Source organism: Hetaerina americana, unplaced genomic scaffold, assembly GCF_022747635.1.
Source record: "Hetaerina americana unplaced genomic scaffold, ioHetAmer1.1.p SCAF_3, whole genome shotgun sequence".
Lineage (NCBI taxonomy): Eukaryota > Metazoa > Arthropoda > Insecta > Odonata > Calopterygidae > Hetaerina > Hetaerina americana.
This window is the reverse complement of record NW_027286874.1, coordinates 40,833,891-40,860,292: the sequence shown is the minus strand read 5'-3', so window position 1 is coordinate 40,860,292 and position 26,402 is coordinate 40,833,891. Positions and strand designations below refer to the sequence as shown.

General features: G+C 39.9%; 1 protein-coding gene across 10 annotated transcripts in view; it reads right to left on the bottom strand.

Moving 5' to 3' along the window:
* Nucleotides 1-26,402, bottom strand: part of tmod (tropomodulin) — a 136,909-nt gene that overhangs the window by 25,785 nt on the left and 84,722 nt on the right. For 9 of the 10 annotated variants that reach the window (XR_011701526.1, XR_011701528.1, XR_011701527.1 and 6 more), the window contains exons 2-4: nucleotides 1,552-1,704; nucleotides 1,292-1,459; nucleotides 1,068-1,188 (exon numbers count right to left, since the gene is read on the bottom strand). Coding sequence is in view for 5 of the 10 variants with exons in the window: in XM_071588530.1 (XP_071444631.1) it covers nucleotides 1,068-1,188; nucleotides 1,292-1,459; nucleotides 1,552-1,704 (442 nt within the window). In the remaining 5 variants the exon portion in view is untranslated. Of the gene's footprint in view, nucleotides 1-1,067; nucleotides 1,189-1,291; nucleotides 1,460-1,551; nucleotides 1,705-1,996; nucleotides 2,141-26,402 lie in introns of those variants that run through there. The other variant, XR_011701530.1, reaches the window with a different exon arrangement.

Genomic DNA, 26,402 nt, shown 5'->3' with positions numbered 1-26,402 from the left:
CTGATGAAGACAGAAATAGAAGCATATGAAACCTATTTTTGAGAGCTGATGCTAAAGACCAAACAGGCATGTGAGATAACAAATAAGAATATATACTGAAAATTAAAAGAGGAAAAATGATTAACTATTATAAAAAGATATGGATAAATTATATGGAAAATAAAACCCACATGGAGTCAGCAAACCCGAACATATTTCCTAGACGGAAAAGAGAAGGTTCAACCCCATTAGGAAGACCAAATGACAGATGGTCACTAGAATTGACAAATGAAATGGGATGCAAGACAACATCTTCCACGATTTACCAGAAACATCTGATGGATGGGGAAGAATAAATGATTGGAGCCAACCTTTCAATAGAAGAACTTCTGAAGACTGAAATTGGTATTTGAGGATTACAATATAAATTTGATTTTAAGTATATTATGCCTTACATTGAACACACCTTTTCGCTGGAAAACTTGTCAGGAGGCATGTCAGTGGCCCACACTAGGAATTTCTCAAAGAAGGGTAGCATAAATTCAGAGGCCAGTTAATTCACACTTCAACAGACTTGGAAGCACCAAATACAGAATTCTAGTTGGAGCTAAAGCAGATGCATAGTACCTTAGTTTTAAAATTTTTTCCTGAATTAGTATAAAATATACTACAACCTAACCACTAGCCATCCATCTGAGTATCACAAAACTCACGAAAGTTAAATATTGCCTAAATCTGCATCAATAAACTAACAGCAAAACTTAACATAAGACCATAATTTTAATACAAGGAGTCTGAAGGCTTCCTCTAAGATAAATGGCATTACCCCAAAAGGCTTCCTGAATGATTAAGCTGTGCAAGGCTTTCATCTCACAAGAACTCTGTAACATTCATACTATGGAACTGCACTTCCTACTGAAATACACCAATAACTTCTTATTTCAGCACCATTAGTTATTACACATCGTGATTTGTCTTTCATCACATTTGGGACATCACATTAGTTATACTCTTTAGTTGAGGATTTTCTATACTTGATGCGCCTGGCGATACTTTTTAAATTAAAGAAGTATGAAAGAATTAATTACCTGCAAGATCAATAAGCTCTTCTTGTGAAGCGTCTGTGAGAGCAGCCTCATATTCACCACCAAGGTCAATTGCAATTTGTTCATCAGCCTCTTTCTGCTGAATGTTTTCGGGGGGAATCCACTGCAATACATATGCAAAAAATTCAAAAATGAATGGACACAAGAAAATCAACAAAAAATTGATCCATAATTTTATACATTCAACAAATATAAAATTCACTCACCTTCTTCCCTCGAACTACTCCGGGTACATACGGTTTCACTTCAGGTTTATCTGGTGTCTCTAATGCCTGTTTGTTTATGTGCTCAATGAGCTTTTTCCTATTTAATGGCCCTGTAGGATCCTTTTCACACGCGTAACTGCACCTTTGCGATGGTGGCAGTAGATCATCCTATTCAACCCAAAATTAGAAAATGTTATTAACTGTTTCATGTTAGCAAATGTCTTGTGGAACTAAAATAAGGTTATTAAACAAAATCTTACGTCGGGGTCTACTTCTTTGGCTAATATATCTATCTCTTCGGGCGACAATTGGGCCAGAAGCTGATCCATGTCCATGTCATCATATTCGCTAAGATCTTTGCCATACAACTTTCTAGTGGTGGCTGTGGTAGTAGTGGTAGTCGTGGAGGACGTCTGAAAGAGAAATAACAAACTTATAAATCGTCACACACAAATTACTATTTACACTTAACTGTGAAAGCTTAAGTATCCTGTTCCCTCGACATTTGGGTCAAAGGTAATTTTTATTAATGAAACGCAACTTCTAATAAAAATCAATCCCCTTGCAAGTAGAGCGGGTTTTGCTAAAAACTCATAGGACTATATTTCACACCTAATCAAAGCATAGTGTATTTCGATCGATGACAACCATAGTACCGCATACGCCAACTGTGATAGAAATATCATTTATTACTATTTTACGTACCATTCTTCTTAAATAAGCACCAATCCAAAGTAAATTTACTTGAAATAATTATAAAATGATGGTGGCGGTCACAGACGCTGATCTTATAGCTGAATTTCCCCTTAAAAAATGCACGCAAACATACACGCCCACTCCAACCACTTGTGCTCGAACGATTGTGAATCATGAGAATCTCGCTCATAGCGAGATTTTACCATCGAATGATTCGATAGATGCACTGTAGGGGCGCTTACTTTCAATTTATTCATATGATCCATATTTTCAAGCAGAAAAAGAGACTAATGATCACATCCTTAAACCAGTAATATAATTACGACATCTCGGGATCAACATATGATTACATTGAAAGGCTGTGTGAAATAACACAGTATTATGTTGGCCAGATCCAATTCAATCGGTATTAACTCGGATTAAAATAGTGGTTCCGAATAACGTACATGCCATCAATATGTATGTCCATCAAAAAATACAGTATGGAATAATCACGCATACATATCTTTATACGGCGATGAATATGTTTTCGGCCTTCAGTATTAATATTAAATAAATACAATATTGAATGACAGGGGTAGATATGTATTGAATGGGGAGAACTGTTTATTTTTTATTTTATTTACTTATGTACCCTGCAAGCCACCGCCAGGGGGTGAATATACTCCAGAATAATTTTACCCGAACATGACTCAACCGCGGTCGAACAATGTTATTATGATCTCCTATCGTTTGTGGAAAAAATGTCATCTTACATCTGTCTGTTCTACACTTAATCTCTATAATTTTACTAGCATGATCTCTCCTCCCGTAGAATGATGAGGGCAATAATATATTTTCCACATCACTGCAAAATAGACTCCCTTACAATTTATGCAAGAGCTTCAATTTGTATTTTAAAATGCACCTCAAGAGTGATTCCCAGCCTAGCTGCTCTAATATTTTACGCTATTAGGTGAATTATAACTTTTTACAAATCGAGCTCCTCTAAGCTGCGAGTGATCCAATTCGGCAATTAATCCAAATTCGTGGTGATCCCATATACTTGCAGCATATTCTAAATGAAGCCTAACCAATGACATATAACATTTCTCTTTGATCTTTTCATCACATTTACCCAGTACTCTACTAATAAATCCTTATTTTTTGTTAGCTTGCCCACTTATTCCCCGTATGCGTTTCACCCAGGAGAGACCATGAGTGAGGGCAACGCCCAGGTACCTAATCGAGTCAACACATTCCACCTGGCGCTCCCAATGCAGCAGGCGCCCGGGAGGGAACCACTCCCCTTCCAAAAACCCGTGACTACGAATTCCCTTAAGTCCAACTCCAACTGCCTCGCATCAGCGTTGCACAGCACCAAAGTCATCCGACAAAGCCGCCATGCCCTCAAGATAACGGCAAACCACTGCAGCATCGGCAAACAAACGCATCCCACCAGTGACCACGGAGTCAACGTCGCCTACGCAAAGCAGAAATAAAAGAGGTCCGACAACACTTCCCCGGTGAACACCCGAAGTAACCTCCACCGCACTTGGGCCAACTCCATCCATCACCACTCCCTGCATCCGACCATTGAAAAAGTCATTAATCCAAACCTGGACACCTCCATCCATTCCACACGCTCCCAGCTCCGCGAGCAGTTCACCACGAGACACCCCGTCGAAGGCCCTCCCAAAATCCAGAATAATCGCGTCCACCGGAACACCGCTCACCTCCGAAGTAAGAATATCAATGTGCACAACTTTCACTTTTTTCTCCATGATACACTTCGGGAGAGAGCAATGTTCCAGTGGACGCAACCCTTCTAGGTGCGACACTTGGCAACCAGAATCAAACTCAAAAAAGTGTGCAGTCACAAATTCCCGGAGAAAGAGTAATTCCCCCCCGAACGCCCACTGTACCGGGTGCACCGAAGCGGAATGCGTAGACTCAACCAAACGCCTATGCGATACCCTCACTCACGATCTCTCCTGGGTGAAATACATATTTTTATTTTTTTATTTATATATCTATTCCCTGCAAGCCACCGCCAGGGTGTGTAGCAGAACACACACCAGAATGATTTCACCCGAACAAGACCCTACCGCGGTCGAACAATGTTATTATGATCTCCCATCGTTCGTGGAAAAAATGACATAGTAAATCTATTTGTTCTACACTTGATCTCTAATTCTATTAGCATGATCCCTCCTACCGTGGTAGGAGGTAATAATACGAGGGTCATCCGGAAAGTAGTACCCGTTCGTGCCGCATGAAGTGCTGACGACGCGAGTAGCCGCTGGACGAGGTCAGATAGGTTCAGTGGCTTGTCTGCCTTCTCTGAGCCAAGTTGCGTGACGCTAGCATTGCCTGTGTTGTTTCTGTGATTGTTTACAATGTTTAAAAAAATTGAGAACGCCGCCAGTTGTGAAGTGAGGGCAGTGATTAAATTCCTCAATGCAAGAAACGTTCGCCCATGTGATATTCATCGCCAATTAAAGGAGGTGTATGGAGACAATGTAATGGACGAGTCGTCTGTTCGGCGGTGGTGTCGCAACTTCAACATGGGGAGGGGGAACACACACGACGATGAGCGTTCGGGGAGACCGTCTGTCATTACAGACCAACTGGTGAGCTCAGTTGACGAATTCGTGAGGAACGATCGGCGCGTCACAATTGATGACATCTGTGAGCATTTTCCCGATGTTTCTCGAACAATTGTTCATGAATGAATGACTTTTTGGCAGGAAAAAGATTTGACAGCGATGAAGAACTTAAAGAAGGAGTGACCCTGTATCTCAATGAGCTGGCGGCGAAGGACTATGCAGCAGGAATACAGAAACTTGTCACACGTTATGACAAATGCCTTAATTTGCTTGGAGATTATGTTGAGAAGTAGTTTAAAGTATCCTCTTTCAAATAAATTTTTTTATGTTTGTTAATATTTACTTTTGTGTCTTTATTTCACGAACGGGTACTACTTTCCGGATGACCCTCGTACATACATTTTCGACATCAGTGCTAAAGAGACTCCCTTCCAATTTATACAAGAGCTTCAATCTGTAATTTAACCTTCGCTCCGTGAGTAATTCCCAGCCTAGCTGCTCTAATATTTTGGATATGCTACTAAGATTATCATTACAACGTTTTACAAATTTAGCTCCTCTACGATGCACGCAATCCAATGTAGCGATGGAGGTAATAATTATAATTTGTTTCATCATGATAATTAGACATGATCTCTCAAAAAACATTAGTATAAGAGTTAAATGAGAATACAGTATAAGGACACTATACGTTCCTGCATGACATATTTGGTGATTAAAAATGTGCTGTCATTGTTTTGCATGATCAGCGACTGAAATTTAAATTAATATCACGGAAATATTCGATTCTGTATTTATCGATGCCGTTCCAATAATCCCATATGATTTTATTAACATTAATATACCGGAATAAGTTAGGTTTTCGGTGGACCATGGCAATCATACTGTTTTAATCCTAAAGTTCTGACTAACCTAACACAAAATATTCCTAAACCCAAAAATCCAAATTGGAATAACCCATTCTTTAGTTCTGCACACCTTCTATCTTCTTTCATGCCACTTAAAATGCCTATTTTTTCCACCGTCTACCTCAAATTTCCAAGATTCTCCCCTCTTTTTCCGACTTCAGCATCCATATGTCGCTAAGTCTCCCCGTCTTCAACTTATTCTGCCTTCTTTGAATGCCTCCAAACAACCGTCTCTCTTCCTCTAACATGCCTAGAACTTCATCGTTAATTATCCTTTCCGTTATTTTATTTTTTCCATTCTTCACCAAACCCACATCTCGATGGCCTCCAAGTTGCGATTATCCTCTTCTCACAAAGACCAAGTTTCAAAGCCATGTAAAACTACGCTCCATATTTAAATTTTCACGAGTATTTTCTTTACGGTTTTACTGAATGGTTCCTGTCAACTCCCGCCTCTTCATAAAAGCGTTTTTACCCTATGCAATTCTTCTTTTAATATCCTTACTATTTTGTTCGCCCTCCTCCAAAAATCTTCTCAAATTGGTGAACTATTCCATTCATAAATATGAATGACTATTTTTATACATATCTTCCATCGGCACCATAATCTGTAATCTTCAGGTCGGAGTATTCTGTCTAGAATGTCCACGAAGTAAGAACTTAAACATTAGTCACTTGGAATTACATGGGCACATACATTTCTGAGAGGCTATTCTGAATGCATATGCTAGCAATATAATTCATAATAGCGGCTCGGCCCTTCCAATCTTATTCTGACAACACAATATCGCAGAAACGTAAACATTTTCCAAAACAATGCGAAGGGTTTAATAACTCCAATGCCAATGCAACATAAAAATCCATCAGGTAACCAATAGTAGAAGTGTTGGCATTGGGCTATTCAATAGTCAGTGTTCTTCTTCCTTCTGCATAGTAGGCAGATTTTACTTTCTTTGCCACCCCGCTTTCCTACTTTTTTGACGGTGAGTTGGTACTGTGAGCGAGTACTCCATCTTATTTTTGATATTTCTAACTTATTACTTCCTCATTACGTACATTTTTCCATTGCTCGCAGAACTCTCGATTTTTCAGCGCATGGTATTGGAGCTAGGATTCCTTTTGTCTTGCATTTCTCTTTCGTGTTTTTGCAAAACCATGATGCCTTATTGGGTTTTTTGTTCGACCTGTTTATGGCGCATATGCCAAGTGCTTTAACTGCTGGATCTATAATATGTAATACTTTTCAGTTTCCTCCCCTTGGTATTAATATCCTCTTCGTCGACAGTTGGGTTTCCATACATAATTATTGGTCAGTAAAGGTGGAATGCTGATCACGTTGGTTATCACCAAATGCCAGCATTTAAATGCTAACGATGCAAATGCGAGAACTGTTGTCGCCTTGAGAATGTCAGGAGAATTCCTCCAATGCTCTAACTCGCCCTTGGACTATTTACACCTACTTTGTGCGGAATGATCTCAACCAAGACCCATTTATTAATTAGACATTTCCTCCGGAATATTTTACAATCGGTCTATGGGCTGCATAAAAATACGAGTTTTAAGTAAATGTAGGTAGAGGTAAATTACCACCTGGAGATTAATGTTGATTATTAAACAGAAAGTAAATTTATGGGCGCCGGCAAGGAGGGGACAAATAAGAATGTGGGCCACTCCCTTAGATTTCGGTGTTCCGAAAAATGTCAGATAAATTATAATTAATTTTGTTATTATCGTAGATACCTACTAAGTATATTGTCTGGATGAAGGTGAATCCTTGAAAACGGAGTTGAAGGAGAGAACATTATATAGATATTATTATATAAATAATTAGAAAGCCTTTGTTCATTGGCCCCGCACACAGATTTTATTTTACCAACACTCATTCCCAATCAAACATTAATTAGTAAAATTCCAAAGAAACTGCGGGAGATGCCGCAACAGTAACTTTTTAAGCACTCGACCGGATATTGAGGGATCTGGGTTCGAGTCCCAGTCAAGGCGAATGATTTTTACGCTCTGAAATTGTTGCATTATTAATTAGTAAGTTTTCTTCGTTTAGCAATTGAATATTACAAACGCTGCAATAAGCATGCTCTCATATTTCAAGAAGACCCATAAATATTTATAACGTCACGCGTTAGTGGAGAACTTTGAGGCCTTCCCTAATTATCTCATTATTGACTGCCTCCTGTGCATCAATGTCACGTTTTGTAGTGAGTTGCTATGTTTATAAAAAGCACGTCAAATAAGGCATTAGGTTCACTGAAATTCCATATTCTGCAAATCGGCCTTCGAATGGAATAGGATTTATATATATATATATATATATATATATATATATATATATATATATATATATATATATATTCAAGCATAACTGAGGCCTTCCAAGTTGGTGAAAGACTGAGTTATTAAAATCGGTCTGAGAATTTATTGGTCAAGCGCTTCCGTATTACATCGCTTCTATGGCTTGGCAATCACAGAATTATATTTCCAAGTGCATGGTATTTTGTCTTCGAGTCTCGTCGGAGATTCAGCTATTGATAAACATTTCTAAAGCGTCATGAAAGTAAAAAGATTCTATACGACGCCTGAGAAAGTAGAATATCAGATACGATATAATCCAGCACACAAGCGGTTATAAAGCATACCTGTGACTCAGGTACGCCATAAATGTTAAAATAAATCAGCAATACTTTCTTCACGACTAATACACTCAACGGTCGAAAGTAGATCGTGTTGAACCGAATATTAAAAATCTCGCACACATCGATTCATTCGAAGTCTCTAAGATAAGTTTGAATGAATAATTTTTTCAACTTGAAGAATTGATGGTAAGTATTACGTTGTTTGAACTTGGAAAATATATTAAAAAGTGTTAATAGTATTCACTGACTTTAGAGAAAGATCGTGCAAGCTAACAAAAAGAATTGTATGAATTTAGTTGGTAGCATATTATAAGGCCTTGAAGCTTTCAACCCTGCACATAGGCAAACAGTTGGGGTGAGGCAAGATATATCTCGTGCTTTCACAGTTTGAAAAACGGGTTCGCCAATTCCCAGCCCATTCCACGTGCATTTGGTCAGAAGGACGATGGTGATTTATGCCGAGCATTCTTCCTCGTCAGTATTTTGATGACTGCTTGAAGGAACGAAAGACATATCCTAAGATAAGGTTTGGGGTATATTTGGGGAAAATTTTACATAATATCTCAAGGTTTTCGTCTGATCTCAGCTGTCAAAGCATTGGTCTTCGATGGTTTTCCCATAATGGACCAATACTCCCTGTCACTAGGGGTTTTCCGGAAAAAAACATATCTTATCCACGTATTCAACCCCTGCTATACTCTGAGATAACGTAACTGTCAGGATGATCTATTGGTGCTTTTTTACACTGACGTAAGATATATAGGGTGTACCTCGGCTTGTAAAAGTTGTTTCAGTGCATTCGACATTGAATAAAACTAAATATTTGCTCACATTTGCATTATACACACACTATGATATGTAATATTTATTATTCAGGATGAAATATATTTAAAAAATTGCATTAATGATTTAATGCATTGTTTACTAGAAGCTTGCATGAGTCAAATTCCAGGAAGTATCTTTCAATGGTGAGAAATATCACCACTGCCGATGAATTACTTCATTATGTCTTAATAGGAAGAAATTCCAGCTGTTTTATCTACTTATACAGGTACAGGTTCTACTTGTAGTTCGTGGAAGTAGTTTCACTTTGGGTTTTAGGCATGCTACTCGAATCTAAGAAATTATGCCTAAGTTTTAACTCAAGAGCGAATCGGGGTTTACGAAGAAAATTAAACACAGCAAAACACTCTGAAAACATAATACACGAGACATCGCCACAATTCACATCAATTTTTGGAGCGGCGGTTCCATCACACTCTGAGTGTGCAATTTTGTGCAATCCCAGAGTTTCTAAATGATAGTTCCGTAAATGATAATTTTCTATAAACTATCTTTCAGCTACATTTACAAGTACTTCGGGTACTCGGTCTTACATTATTTATTTACTTGAAAATTATGCTCTGCAGTGCAGCAGTTTTTGCATATATAAATGCATCGATGGAAATTTCAAACGTTAATAGTAACAGTAGTGGATATAGGGGAGGTGACCGACAGCTGAGGTCATTTGTGCCATTAACGATGGATGGGAATGGTAGAAGGGTGGAGAGAAAACCGCCGTTGGCATTAACTTACTCTTAAGGAAAGGCGCCAAGTGAAAAAAATCAACTGTCTCCAGGATTCGAACACGAGCTCTCTAGGTGGGAAGCCAGCGCACTAGCCACCACACCATTCCGATCCCCCAAATGCTACTAATACATAAATAATTCACAGTTACTCGTTCACTCATAATCATGTCCTAATCACTAATTCTAATTAATCCACAGGCGTGACCCGCATATTTCCCGAAATATTTATTCATCGTATCAGGTGGAAGTCGGTTTACGATATGGCCAACCAATAGAAATTCAGTGCATTGCATTACTCATCCCTGAGGCGTTATTCGAAACCACGGCCTTCGGATTGGCAAACCACTTCGTTACACTTCGAATTCACGTGGTCGGATTGTAATCAGTCGGCCCATCCTTTATTCTCTTGCATCATCGGACAAGTTCTCCAATGTTACCCGAAATGCTCTCGTAAAAATCTCACTCGCACGTTGGCGATTCGAACTCAACGCTGACGATGCGGCTTCAACGTAACTGGGCTTGTAATGGGAGGCTGGCAACTTCCGTGGTCATTTACGCCATTTAAGATGGGCAGCTAATTGGGGCAAGGAAAGAATGATGGAGGGATGGGAAGTTGAAGAGAAACTCCGAGCTGAAATTAGCCTTCTCTCGACGAAAGGCGCCAAGGGCAACTTCATTTAACGACCCATCTGACGGACGGCGTGTTGCACTCAATGTGTTTCCGCGCAAGTTATCCAAAGATGGGACCGACAAAGTGGTGGCATCATAAGATCCTGCCTTCTCGGAATGGAAACCGGATTGCTGGTCGGCGGAACTTGCGAATATATCCGATTCCCACCACGTACGAATCTACCTCTTTCTGCGAAATGTCTTTTGAGTTGGTGGGCCAGGTTATGGCATGTTTTTATCTTATGCTTCCAGCATGTATACTGCCACCTTTAAGGTTTGTAAACACATAACTCCATCCTATTATTTGAGTTCAATTTTTTGGTCGCCAGCGTGGTGATTTTGCAATACCCTGAACCTGTATTCGGATCTTGGTGGTGGTATGACAGTAAAGCTTAGGGAGGAAAGGTTTAAAGTGGATGGAATCATGTTTCATGCTCTATTTGTGCAATTTTAAACCTGATTTCTTGTTTTTTCGGTGTTCATCAGAAACATGAGATCACAATCACTACTAGCACTGTTTTCATATTGCCGCAAATAAAAAAAGGATAAAAAATGGGATGAAAAGAGTTATAGTGTGAGTAAAGACGATAAGGGCCATTGTCCATGCATTTGTATCTTTATGAAGCGCATGACAAAATTGAATACTTTTTCCTCTGATATGAGAGAAAGTAGAACATTCCTTGATTGATCTAATACGTTTCTCGACTTTGTTTCAACGTCACCAGTGCCATAGATTGCCTAATGCACTGAAAAACTAGCTACGTCTGGTCCTTGAGAACGTAGGTAAAAAATCCTTCAGCAACATTAGTTACTATGCAAGAATATGGGTACTATCCACTGTAGTCCACACAAAAGGAGGCGTACTTTTAGTCAGAGCAACGAAATAGAGACTCGAAATACGTTTTGGTAAATATATGATCTCAGCCGCAACACCGGCAAGCATCAACAGAACTGCCATAAAAGTAAGATTTTATGCGTTACTAATGTCATAGTATATGATGAAGATGGTTTCAAAAGCCTAGCCTTTCATTTGCAAGGCATATTTTGTAGCACTAGAGAGTCAAAGCCAAGGGTCATGGCACAGAAAATTCGAGCCTTACACAATTATACTGAGTTTTTGACCACTCGATTATTCTTCAAATAGACACGTATAATACCATTTACAAGTGTCGGATTATCAATGCTCGGTGGCTATATTAAATTTGGCACTACTAATGCAAGCACCTACGAAAAACCTCTACGTTATACCATGACGGCCAGGTATGAGGCTGGAATCTAAACCGCGACCTTCGCGTCATTCTATATTCACCAAACTAACCGAGTCGACGATTCAATTTTCCATGGAAAGGAACCTGGGGTTTGGTCCAATCGTGGGCGAATATTTTTGCCCACGAGGGACAATGCATGTGTATATACACACCAGGAGGAGAGCCTTGCGCAAAAAGAGGCGTATTCACATGGACGCATAGCAAGTACATTCATTCAGACGCCCGAAAAAGTATTTTCCGCCCAGCGTGCATTTCGAATAGTCTTCGCGGGTCGGTGCTCAAGGTGGGCCGCAGTCTCCCAATCTCCGGGCTTAGAGTGTATTTCTCACGCGCGCTCTCACGACCTTCCCACGGAGCGAGCGGGCGAGACGTCGTACGCAAACCCACCCCCCCTCCCCCACCATCTTAAAGGAAAGGGGGTGGGAGGCAGCCGGCGTGTCGCGTCCCTGGACGAGGGCACCCTGGGGCACCCCGTCCCGAGGTGAGCAGGGTGTCACGGCGAGGCAAAAACCGCTGGAAGAAGGGTCAAGGTCGAGACTCCAGTTCAGGGGGTCGCCGGCGGCGAGAGTGGCGCTCGGAATAGCCGACACTGCTCGCCTGGGCCCGCGCCAAAATTCTATACTTGGCCATCAGCAGGTCCGATTATTTATAGTGAGGCGCGGCGGGAGCGGCAGAGCGGTGCGGTGGGGCATTGAACGAAGAGGGGAAGAGGGGGAGAGAGAGAGAGAGAGAGAGAGAGAGAGAGAGAGAGAGAGAGAGAGAGAGAGAGAGAGAGAGAGAGAGAGAGAGAGAGAGAGACGCGCGCGCAAAGTGGCTGGACAGAGATGACCGGGCCCAAAATTGGTCCCTCTCCACGGGGGAGGGTGGGGGAACATTCACGCCCCACCTCCCACCGTTCGTATCAGGGGTTCCTATCTTTTCGAATGATCGGAATAACAAGAAAAAACGAAAGTATTCGTTTGCAGTCGGGCGCGGTTCGTGTGGAAGGCACGGAAGGGGTTAGCGTTGGGTACCCTCGCCTGGCAAGTGACCTCGTGATAGCTCGTCTACGTACCTCAGCCCTTCCCGATTTCCCCCTTCGCCTCACTTCCCTGGAGAATTGACTTCTCCCTTCGTGCTCTCCAGTTCACCCCCTCCCCTCCACTCCCTCACTCCTTCACGCTCTAGGAACAAAAATCGTAAATGTATTGGCAATAGGAAGACTGAAATAGTTTCCCCCCCCCTCAAACCTCCCACTTCACGAGATAGCAACGGATAGCCACGTAAAAAGGCACAGAACGCGAAAGCCAAGGAGCTGGAGAAGAGGGAGGATTCTTAGTCGGGCATGCGAGAGTGACACAGCTCGTGTTAAAATATAATAGAACTTCCTTCTCTAAACTTTGCAGGCTCACCAATAGAAGTAGGATGATTTGAACCCAGTCGACGGTGCACCTGGAATCCTTCAGATGACGTGATTCCTCCTCCTAGCAAAAATGTTTTAAATTCACTTCAGCGTATATCAATGGAATAAACATTCCATTATTCACTTGGTTCAAATGATCCTGCCGTTAGAAGATATTTTAATAGACAGTCATTGAGATAAGTCGTTTTTGGCTGGAACGTTAAGCACGCGGGCTCACTTCCCAGGGGCAACTGAGGATAGTACCGTTATTGTGCCATAAAAAAGTTCAAGCAAGCATGTAAAACAGACACAATGTCTGTTCACATATGAATTCTGCGGTACCGCTCTAGCAAAGGTTTTCAAAGAATAATTTTAAAAATAGAAACTAGAATTGTTTATGTTTCGCTGCCGCTCTCCACAGGGACCATTTGGGGAAGTACGCGAGAGGGCGCCGAGTGAATTGCTGCTTAAAACGTGAGCTAAAAATTAACTATGCCTCAGTATCAATCCCGCCCTTTATCCCTTATGCCATTCACGCTTTTATCTTTGTGGTGAGTAAAATCATCTCCAAATCTAAAAGTGGATATCTCCCAGACCAGAGAAAGCTGGCGCAGTGCTGAAAAACGTACTGCTGTCTTCAAAGGAAGTCCTACTTAAAAAAAACTATGATAATTAAAACTCGCAAAAGAACATCTGGTGTCCGTTTGCAAGATTCGCAAGCCAAATTACAAGTCCTTGTAGTTCAGTCACACATAGTTTTATAATGGCAATCAATTTTTTGAACACATCACCTTTGTTCATAACAGCAGTTGGCTGATAACATTTTAAGAAAAATTAACGATTGCTTTTAGAGAACTTATGAACTAACTTTTTTATAATTGAGAAACGAGACCTTATTATTTTAAATTAATCAACTGGGCCTTTATTCAGGAATTATTTTCATCGGTGGAAACTTTTTTTGTGGGAAAATACGTAAGCTTTCACAATAAGGAAATATGCCATTTCCGCATTAACGATACTAAATTCGCAAGCCGACTAAATGAGCATGCGACCGAAAATTTACATAAAAATGGCTAGTTTGCGAATTTATGGTAAATTACTCACAAGTGTAAAGTTAAATGATACTTCAAGCCTTAGCCATTCATAGGAAAAGCTAACCTCCTGGTGGGACTCTTGCGGATGGAAGTTTGAATTATCTCCACGGATGATGATTATTTTGCTATCTTGCTCAACCTTCAAAAACCCACTTCGTATTCATTGAAACCGTTTTGAAAATAAAATAAGATTTGAAAATTAGAACAAAATCAATTGAAAGCATTTAAAATACTTCGATGGTCGTTCCAATTCTATTACATGGCTTATCTTTCGGTCGTTTCATTAATGACCAATTTCAATCAAACTTTAATATTTTGATCGAAAAAAGTCATTAAATTAGTTCAAGGATAGATGGGAAATATGTCAATGAAACCATTTCATTTTACCCCACATAAATATTAACTATGACTGTTAGATTTTCCCATTAAGAAAATATATACTTCGCATCAAAGGAAGGCATATGACACATGGTCACAGACACTTCCAACCTAAGAACGTAAACAAGAAGAACCTCATCATCGAATTGAAACGAAATATAGGAAGGGAAATGGGTCATTTTAAAGAGATTATTCACGCTTAAGGATATTGGTCGTCATAAACCTTCATCCTTTCCTTGAGTTAATTAGAAATTTATCAGTCTACCTATCAGGGAAATTGTAATTTCTGCTGAGTAAATGAATGAAAGTTTACGACTATAACGTTCAAAGAGCAAAATTCCAGAAAAGAATATAAAAAAATACAAATGTATAGCACGGATTATGACTACTTAACAAGAAGGATAGGATGTAAATAATAAGATAATGTCTGCGAAGAATAGTACTCACCATGCTAAGTTTTAGAGATTCTGGTATTCGAAGATGTGTGGAAATTAATCCAGAAAAAATATTAGCCTTGCCTGCGATTCTGTTGGCAAGGTTTTAGACAGAAAACCAACGAATTACATAATGCCGAGGCAATTTAGTCCCATAGGATTTATGCTAGCGAGAATTCCCCACGGAATCAGTCCGATTGGTGATATAGTAAGTTAAATAGTGATTGATAACTTGCGAGTTTTCACTACTAACTACCACAGTAATTAAATTTACTCCTCAGCACAAGTCATTGTGTGGCACTGTCTCTTTGATAAATACCTAGGAATAATTTCCTGATAATGCTTTCCGACAAGAGTTATCTCAACTGGACAACTTCGGATGAAAGCTACTCCAGTTTACGCAAAGCTCACCTTAGACCGGAGGCTGAATTCCATCACTTGAGGCTTGGTTTCAAATGCAGGTGTTCAATGGAAAACGCAGTCAAAAACTAGGGCTTATTTATATACAAACAGCCAAGAGATCAATAACCAAAAGACCATAATTGGATTATGGAAATATACACGTATATTATACTGTGGCTGTGAAATAAACCATAAACGCCTTATCATCATCGATATTATTCTAACCGAATTGGATAATCTTCACGCTCGGAAAATGGCGATCACCTTGGATGCGTTGTTTGTTTCTTCCAAATAATATCTCAAATTTGTATGCTACTAACATCCATGATAATAATTCATCGGCATGGAGAGCTGATTTAACACTCTGAATTTGAATACTCATCCGCCTTATACGGGCATAGATCAAGCCACATCAATCTACCTTTCACCTTTCTGCTTCACTATCTCAGTGAGATCCAAGAGCATTCTCGGTAAAGCCAGTGATATTATGAATAACCGCTCTACCAAATCACTGAAATCAAAAGATGATTTCATAGGTGATGATAGAAATTACCCACTACTATGCATAACGGCGGGTGAAATTCACACATCAGGGTAAGGGGGCCAGTTCCTTTACATGTGCCGGTTATTGCTTCCCAGGAAGGTCTGATACCTGAAAAATCACCCTTCTTGGATAAAACTGAGGGTGTCCGGGGGTAGGACATGCATGAAAAACCAGAGTGCATGACATCATACGTCTTGGGGGCTGAAAGTCGAGTTCAAGTGGCTCACCAATAAAACCAACCTTCTGGTTTACGACTGCAATTTTGGTCACCTCAAATGGGCACTGTGTGTGACTTGGAGTCATAAAGATTGCATGAGCATTGGAAATTTATCTCACATGTATAAAAAGCTAATCAAAATACAAATTTCATTCAATAAAAGAGTCACGAAACTTTTGACGTAATCTTGCCAATCGTGGAGCGCGTCTTTGGTCGTCGAAGTTTCGACCTAATTAGGAATGGTGAATGACTGAACGTCATCGGAAGTAATAAGAAAACAATTTCCCTTGCAAAGAGCTACTAGGCTATTCGATATTTCTCTACAATTTCCTTTAACACTAATGGACAGCGAACCATCTTACATTTAGTATATTCTGAGAAAGTTAAATAGTCACGAAACGCTCAATGCATTGATTCTAGAGAGTGGGAGGAGCTTTGCGATGCGGATACAAGTAGGAAGCTGCAACAGAGATGTAACGTGTGAGATTTCTCACTCCAGATTTCCCTCAGCGTGGCAATAATTTTTTTCTAAGTAGATAAAAGTGATAATGCGGGTATTAACATGGCTAACGTACAAATACGCAATAAGTTGTGCAGCATGTAAGAATGAATTATCTCGAGTGCCATTATCTTAAGTTACAATTTTTCAGGTTAAGCAGAATGCACTATCATTCTTTTTATGCACACTTTATTCTGATTTTCGGGAAAATACCAAGTTATGACAAAACATCATCCACGAGGGAGAAGATGCTCCGTTGTGCAAGATAATTTTTAATAAGATTAATCACGCCTTCCGGGAGCCTTTGCTGATTCAATTTCGTGCTCTCTCCATGAGGCCCTTTCCATCAACTCTGTTGACATTAAGCGGCAGTGCGCACTCTCGAGATTACAAAAGCCCATCCCTTTCCAACCATGTTGGTCCTCGCTTTCGTTCAAATTAATCGATTACCTAAGAGATTGAGATTGATTGAACGGGCTGCCTCCTGCCCTAATACGCAATTTGGTCTGTACCTTGGGTTCAAGCACGGATAATTGTTTAAACCCACCGGACAACCATGTTTGGCAAATCAACGTACGCAGAATTTCGTGCAGTGATTCCAAAATTAAACTGTTTGTTTTTCTACCAACCATAATTTCAAACGCCCAAGGGCGAAGCACACCGTACTTGTACACAAAGAACAAGAGGATTTGAATCAAAATACGCTTGTCTCACGAGAAAAAGTAGCTTCTGAATTTTAAAAAGTGTTCCTACATAATGATTCGTAGTCCTTTATCTCTGAATATTTTTTTCTTTACCTCTTAATTAAATAAGGACACCTTTTAAATTATTACTTGTCTTTCTTGTCACAATTTCGATATATTTTGCAATCCATTGTATTAACCTGAAAATGACGCTCAGACCATTCGGCACATTACATTATCAAACTTTTGTAATGGGTACGGAAGAGCCCTCCCATAATATATGAGCATATATCACAAAATACCGTCTCATAGGGTTGATTTTAATTGAGTCTACGACCAATCTACTTCAACAAATTGAAACTCAATTATTATACACTAGATCGGGAACTTGGTATCTTATCACTGAATAATTTTATTTAACGCCGACCGCAATACGAGCCTTTACACAATATAGCAGTCTCCGGTAAAAGCGTGCCGCTAATTGCTCAGGGAAACGCACTTTCCACAGAATTCTTCCAATCGACATATCTCAAAGGTTATTACTGAAGTCAAATTGGCAATGCCAGAAAGTTTCTCACTCGCTAGTTGATTTTTGAAGCTTCTGATTCAAATTCCCCTTTGTTCATCGATGCCAGACTCTGGCATGCGATTGCAAAAATATGGCAAAGAGTTGTAATTAGGAGTTTAAATACGCGTAGCTGTTCAAGAACCCAGATTCGTCGACGTAACCAACATTGGCCTCTTCTTGCGATAATTAATTGACGAAATTGAGTGCATATATGTTTGCCGTTGGGCGAAGACTTAAAAACTGCTTTTAAAGGCTCTTTTGAATCCGACAAAAAAATTCATGGTTGGAGCGTTAAGGGAGATGAGAAACAAAGATACAATGAGAAAATTCATTGTGGCTATAACTCGATGCAGACTGCTGCGCTTGAACGGGAACCCTTCGCTGCTGGCATCGAGCCGAACGATTGAGCGGAAAGATCATTGAAGCGCAATATTGGCCAAGCGGAGTGTAGTGGAAAAAGTAGGAGGGGGTTGGAAGAAAGGGATGATGAAGACTGGAAGTAGAGAGGAGGATTACGGAAAAGGGCTAGTGAAGGACCGCAAATGGAGGGTGGGCAAAAAAAACAGGAGCGTAGATGGGGGAATGACAACGAATGGAGTACGTACGCGAGAGCGAACGAGGTGATACGTTTTGAGTGTCGGTGCGGTTTTTGAGCAACAAAATTTTCCTCACTCCGGATATTCGTGTCGCGACTGATATCATCCACCATATTCTCGCACATCACAAAATGGGCGGGTTGGTTTAAATTTTTGGCTTATTGCCGCGTAAATTAAGAAATGCGGCAAAGATGGCAATAGTTCATCGATAATTACATCATCCATTCATTGCTCAGGACGGTTAACACTTACTGCCAAGTAACGGAATCTTAAACAAACGAAACTGCGGTCAATGATCAGACACTAACCCAGTGAGTACATTCGCGAATAATGCGCCTTAGGCCCCTTCTGATAGTAAGCGTATAATGCACCTTAGGCCTCTCACACAACGATTATGATACGTGCATTGAAAATTTGACCGAGCATGGTAAATGACAGTATTGTTCCAAGTAACGTTTAATAAACCAGGAACGGTACTGCAATAAAATGATTGCGATGAAGTAAATTAAACTTGACTAATTGATGATGTTTGATGGAACATATTTGATTGCTATGCAAAAGATAGTTTTGGTCAACATTTTAATATAACTAGCATTTTACCTTTTACTCATTGGAAATATCGAGGTGAAATACGTACTTTAACAATTCAATCTCACTGTAGTAATACCTAACCGTAATGGAGTTTTTAAGGTCCTCCGACGGCTCACCCCATGAAACACTCAGTATACAAGAAGAGAGGAAGGCAAAGTACCAGCGCCCTACCCTTGTGACCCAGCTGCGATACCCATTACTATTGATTATTGTTACTCAATGTAAACGACGGTCATTGACACGATTTTCACTGTACAAACTACTACATGGACTAATGATTCGGAAAGGCTATGTCACTGCTTGCATTTTATGCGTATCAGACAGCGTAACATAACTACAGGGAGTATGGAAGTGATTAAATTCCGTAATTGAAATCGATTTTAAAATATCTCTAGTATACGCAATAAATCGGGTGATAAATCCAAAAATTTCAAGGATGCATTCCAATATTACTTGAACTTATGGGATTTAAACACATACATCATTAGCTGTGAATAAGAGCTCAATCTCGTAATTTTTACGATGATACTAGTTGGGTTTTTTTGGGTCAATTAAAATATCTCCCTTTTTCCTCTGAAAAGTACACCGTGTTAACTACGATACATAAAAATAATGAATTTGAAATTTTGAGCAATAGCCACATCTGAGTGGGGATTATCTTATTTTGATTATCAGAATGAAGGACAGGAAACGGACGAACTCCTTATCTTGTCCAACACTTTACTTTTTATCTCTCCTCGTAGGATGATAAGGATATATGTATATGACCAAGCTTCAGGCTTTAACAAACTTTGTAAACGTAAATGACCCAATTTAACGAGGAAATAAATGAATAGCTAAAATGATATCGGCATAATATACATTTCCAAATAATGCGGTAACATTTAGTTGACCTTAATCTCGATGGTCTTTTCGAAAAGAGACAAAAGAGGTTTTTAAAAAAACACAAATAAATATAGGGATACCTAATTTTTATAGCTAAATAAATTCCTCCGTGTTAATGGTGAAAAAAAATAATCTTAATGGGTACGGGATTGTGCATTCCCTGAGAATGGTGGAATCCATAGAGGTATTGAAATAATGTTTGAACCGGTGTATATTTTGAAATGTTTAGCCAAGAATGAAAGGATTGCAAAAAAGCGACAGCGATGAATGAAAGCAGATATGAAATAGAAAGGTCGAACAGAGGAACTAGAAAACTGTTGGTGTATCCGATGGCTGTGGTGTGCCGGAGAACTAGCCACGGAACAGTTCGAGAGTTTGTCCACATCTCCCAAGGGATGAGAATTCTAGTGATACCGTATGATCCAACAGATAATGGAGAACATCCATGCACTCGTGAAAGTATGGAATGGGGGTTCAGGGAACTGGAGTCGAGATTTACGCGAACAAGAAGCTAATAAACCATTCGGTGAGATAAAGTACGCCGAATAACAAAGGAGTTAATCACAAGTTCCACACATGCCATTACACAATACGTATTTGAAACACCATTCTCCTTGTGCATTGAAAAAGTAGAGGTAAGTACGCAATAAATGCGCGCATATCTGTACGTGCATAAACATCAGGAAAATTTCCATTTCCCGTTAATTTTCCACTAATGAAAACCATGAATAAATATGAATGCTCACCATGTGACATTAAAATAAAGCTTCCTAACGAAGAGTGCATCCCTTGGGGTCGATACGACATGCATTTCCAAATTCCCGTCAGGAATAATGGACCTTCAAAGAAAGATGCCAAAAGTCCGCGTAAAATGTTCGTTCCAGACGACTGGGAGTTTCGTTTCACATGCTGGAAATCCATAGTCTCCCTAAACGAATCACTCGCGCCATTGTCAGAGTGCTCCCAACGGCGATGCGGGCAGCAGAGAAGCGAGCGGTGGTGAGAGAGGTTTGGGAGGATTAGAGAAATTGAAGCAATTACAGGAGAAAAAAAACAGTGCCCTGTGCCAAACAGCACATAAACCGAAACTGCGCCGAGAGAGAGGGAGGTAAGATACGTGCGTAATGTATTGCTAGAATAATTCATCCAAGGGTTATTTTGGCAATCCGACAATCGGGCGCCGGGAATACCCTCTTGCGTTGAACACAGGGGCGTGAAAAAGAAACTTTAAGCTAGAAGATAATTTTTACATAATTATTACGACCTCGACATTTTCAAGATGACCGCATGATGTCTAATCTTTTTACCCCTCCTCGTGTTCATAAATTCTTGTGGGTAAATATATTAAACCTTTCACTTAATTCACTTACGTACGACCTGGTTTACTGAGCATACTATTCACAGATATAAAATAAATGATTCTATTTTTCGCACAACGTGTGTATATTTTCCAAAATTTACCGTTGCAGAAGTTTGACGGTAGGTTTTCTGCCACAATGACATTCCATAAATATAAGGCAGATGAATGTAAATTCTCGAAGGTGTTTAACTGTTTTCCTCTAATTTTTCCAGAGAAATTCAGAGTATAACCGTCGTATGAAAAAAGTCTAGGACAGTATGGCGTTCCTCCAAAAAGTAGAGAAGAATAAACGTGTTCCGGTCACTCGATCGCAATGAACAAAATGGTCAGATTCCTATAAGACAATGCAATAACACTCGAGATTTGATAACTCCATTGAAAAATATCACATTGGTATTTGAAATTAAATCTCTAGAAAAACTGAATTTTTACGATCATCTTTAGCCGAGAAAGTAAGCTCGTCGCACTAATTTCGAGTCCTATAAATACTAATTATCGAGAATATTTTTCATATTTATAGGAGTTAAAATTGTACTGAGCCAATCCCATGCATATTTCAATATAAAAAAGAAAAATTCAATCAGAAAATGACCGTCAAAGCATTGAAAAACCCATATACCTTGTAAAATGTTTATTTAGTTTGTTAAAATTAATTCATTTGAATAATACAGGTAAACTGTTAACAGAAATGCAAAAATAAATATAAGAAGTTTGAAAATTTTGCAATAAAATAGACATATCATTTTTAAAAGTATGCTGTAACCGCAGATATAAACAGGAAATGAACCAATATCACCTTTAGCCAACATTTCACTCAATTGCAGTTTGCCCTCCTTTGTTTATTAAAAGTCACGATACCATACTTACGATTCGCCCCTTTTCATTTTACGGGTACATTATTCAATTTCATAAAGGCCAAGTAGCGGGGCTGGGTGCCTCATTCCGAGACGAGTACTTGAATGACAGAATGAACTATGAGGGCGGGGATTACGCGAAAAAGAATAGGGAGAAGAGGTCGTTTGGGAGAACGAGTCTGGCATTGGGGGAGATTACTGAGAGAGATCAGGGATTCGAAGCGAAAGCCCTGGTGCGTTCCCTTCCCACTCTGCTCTCCCTCCCCCCACCCACACGTGCACTCGCGGGTGAGACGACTCTCAAGGCATCCGAGACACGGCTGAAACGCGGCCACGCGCTGCGCCGCTCCCTACCGCGCGCCGCCGGGAACGGACGCCGACCGACGGCCGCGATGCCAAATACCAGCGGGGCCCGCCGCGCGTGCATTGGACGGAGGAGAATGCACTCAAACAATGCGTCTCCCGCGAGGGAAGTGGAGGAACACAAACAGGAAGAGGGCAAACATTCGATTTTTATTTTTGATGGCCGGTCCAAATTCCCGAATGGGTCCCTGTTTGCTTTCCTTTCGAAGAGACCATTATTCGACTGGAATGCTGACCTAATCCTGAGAAGTCTCGCGCCACGGATTAAACGATTGGCTTGCAACTCGATAAAATGGGAAAACGGATAAAATGGTCCATTTACATTTCTGAATCGATTTCTAAATGAAGTGCAAACGGATTTATAAGATGAAGATAAAAATTGAAAATTTATATTTAACGATTATTTTAAACTTCCCTCAACACAGACAGTCGTATTCGGAATAAAACCTCGTAATTTCAAACTCTTGAATGAATGAAGAGTGGGTCATCTTATCAATAAATATTTACCCTTCGTACAATTACATTAATGATATTTTAATCATGAGATTAATAATGCCGAATGCAAGCCAATAAATTATGCGCCCTTCTTCTATAAAAGAACATTCAATTTTTCATTCAATGATTTGTGAACCTTACAGTAATAAATGAAGAATTAAGTGGCAAAGTGGATAATGGATATGATTCATAGATATTGGACAATACATATGCAAAAACTTTATTATTCGACATAATCATCGACCAAATAATCACATCATGGTTTAATTAAATGACACTTCCGCACCATTAAATCCAAAAAAAATTGAATTATGCCCCCTGGATTAAGTTGGCTTTGATAATAAGGTTTTTCATAATTTCCTCAATTGCCAGTAGTTAATGAATTCATAACATTTATCAATTGAATGACGAGGAAATTGACTTATACTGTTGATTAGTCGGACGATTGCGCTGCGTATTAATGTTCCCTTTGCAAAGTGTGGCAAGAGGTGTTGCACACCTTTACACAGAAAAGTTGCCGCAACAAGCGGAAGACGAAGAAGCGTTCGGAAAGTACGCAGTTCGAAGTCGCCCGGGATCTTCATCTCGCTGTAGCTCTCTCTCTCTCCGAAGACCATCGAAAAACAAAGCCATCAAAAGGCACTGCTGAATCGTAAGGCACATTCTTCGTTTACAACTCTGTCGAGGAAAACAATAACGGGATGAAAAATTCGTTCCTCGCGAGGAAGGGGTCCCAAGCGCCGTTGCCGTTGAAGGCATCCGCTTCCTTATTCGCCCCACCTTCCTCCTCCCTCTCTCTTTAATAACCCATTCCCCTCGACGGGCCCTCTTGATCCATTTCCGCACCAATCTTTCCCCTTAGCAACACGCCCTCACCCACAGATTCCCTTCTGGACTCACTGGATCTACCGACCGACCCTCCACCCTGTGACGTCTTACGCCATCACTTATCATATCCCCACTCACCCGCCCACTTCCCTTCTGAAGCCGATGCCTGATCTGTTATTTGGCTTCTGGCATCCTTCTCATTTACAATTTGGTTCCCTTTCACGAGTGACAGGGGAAGCAGCAGCTTTCCCATAACCCTTACGAATGGTCGAGTTATATTTTCCACTCTTCCCTGTCTTTCAAATTTCTGGACATTGCGAGCGGGAGAAAAGATTTATTTAATGCATTTTTTACGGATCCTTTAGTGAATACATAATAATCTAAATTGCTCTTGCCGTATTTTCTGCGACTAAATTTTAGCAATGCCCAGGATATACGGCTGTGATTGTCTTAATTGGCCTTAATTGGTCTTTCCGTGACCATAATGATGAAATTCGACCTAGATGTTTTCCCGCTTGTGGTACGCGTTTTGTTTTCAATAAAAATATGTTTTCTGCAGATAAATAGATGAAAAGATGAGAAAGAGTAATAATAGTATGTCTGCGCGTAAATCTAATAGTTTGAGTCAACGTAATCCATATAACTTATTATTATCAAACTTGGACTACAAATTGATTGAAACTGCAAAAAATGAGATACTGCTTAAGAAAAATTAAGTCGACACTAGGAACTTGATCTACATATATTAAACTGTTAATTTTCTACGAAAACTTATTGAATAAGAATGTAGCTAAAATATTTTGTTGAAAGTTCAAACATGTCGAAAATGCCCATATGTGTAGGGACAATAGAAAATGTATGTCCTTATGATCAATATCAAAACTCATAATTACGTTACCTGACCCAATATTTGAGTTGACAAATGAAGTGTATCATTACTAAGAAACCGCCAAAAAGAATCAAACGTCTTTGCAACAGAGAGTTATCGTTTCCAAACGGAAAACATTAAATTTACCAACACGATAAATACAGATAGTACCATCAAAACGACGTTGAAGCACGACGATTAATCCGCAAATCATTTCAAGGGACTTCAAGGTGAACAAAAAAGACACAAGTTTCAATTCTTTCGATTGAGAATAAGTTCATATGTTTATAGGCATTATTAAGAATGGAGTCTGGCGAATTTACCTTCAGAAACCACAGAAACGTATCAAACTCAAATCCATTCTAAGTCTTTGAAAACATTCGGAAATTTTCATGCCAAGATGCCACCATAGTTAGAGCGTATTATCTATTCTTAGCCAATATTCTAAGGTCGCTGTTATCCACGATGGAAATTGCGCGGTATAAATTCCTTTGATCCTTCCCTCAAGGTTTAATATAACTTGGAAACCATGCCCAACTGGTTATACCGTGGCCTAATGTCACGGAATTTCATTCTAAATTTCACCAGCTGTTCCCAAATTTATGGCTATCCATTTTTAATAATTGTTTTCTCTTGTCTCACGCTGAAAGCATAATTTTGGATGTGCGTTGAATCCTTCATCCTTCGCTACCCTTACGTCGCTACGCGTATAATTGCGACGGCTTACGGGTTTCACAAATTAACAACTTAATTTAATACGTCGAATGGCAAATTCCATTTGGAAAATATCTTTTCATCATAGGCACGAGCACATAAATTTTCTGTTTGCTTACTACGTTAATTTAAATGTGATATATTTCATTCAAATTATGAAGGTGATTTTACGTTACATTTCTTTAAGTACATTTCAGTAAGGTAGCGGATATGAAGAATACGATATTATACAATTTTTCTCTTTAAAAAGCCAATATTCACTTCCAGAATTTATGCTTGCCGTGGAATCTTTGTCTCCAGACTCTTTAACAGGCGAAAACTGACGCAGTAACAGTTCAACCAACCGGCAAACTAGTCTTTAAAAAATAAATGTCTCAAAGAAAACCTTCCGCTAATGAATCTATGTAGCGGAATGGCGGTTGAGTGACCATTATCCGGTAGTGCGTCAACATTTTCCTTGGTCAACCGTTAATTGATGCATTCGTAACACCGGAGCAAGTGCCGTTCGGAGAGAGAAATGACGTTCCGACCAAATCGTCATAGAGTTTATAGGGGCATGTACGCAACGCCGCGCTCCGATAAACCACTGAACTGGAAAAACGACCCCTCGCGGTTTAACGGGATGGATGGGAATGGACTCGGCGACGACGAAGCTCGCTTGCGAGGGATGTGCCAGAGCGATCTCAGACGTCCGTATTTTGGTTTCGTGAGGATTAAAAGTAAAAAATGTAACGCTCTCACATTTCCATTTCCTGTAAGTCGAGCGGGAGAGTAAAATGGGCTTCGTCTACATCCAATTGCCTTACCCTAAAAAATATCGCGAATGAGGATTAGGCTGGAGTAATTGGCAGGTGATTGCCACGTCATCGAAGAGATTGCACTTATTGAATTGGCACTTGCGACCACACGAGGGCTAATCGGCCAGGTATCGTGGTGAGGAAACGCCCGTGGAATTCCATCTAAGATTTATTCCGACAGTCAACGCACCGAATTCGTCCGCTAATCTCTAAAG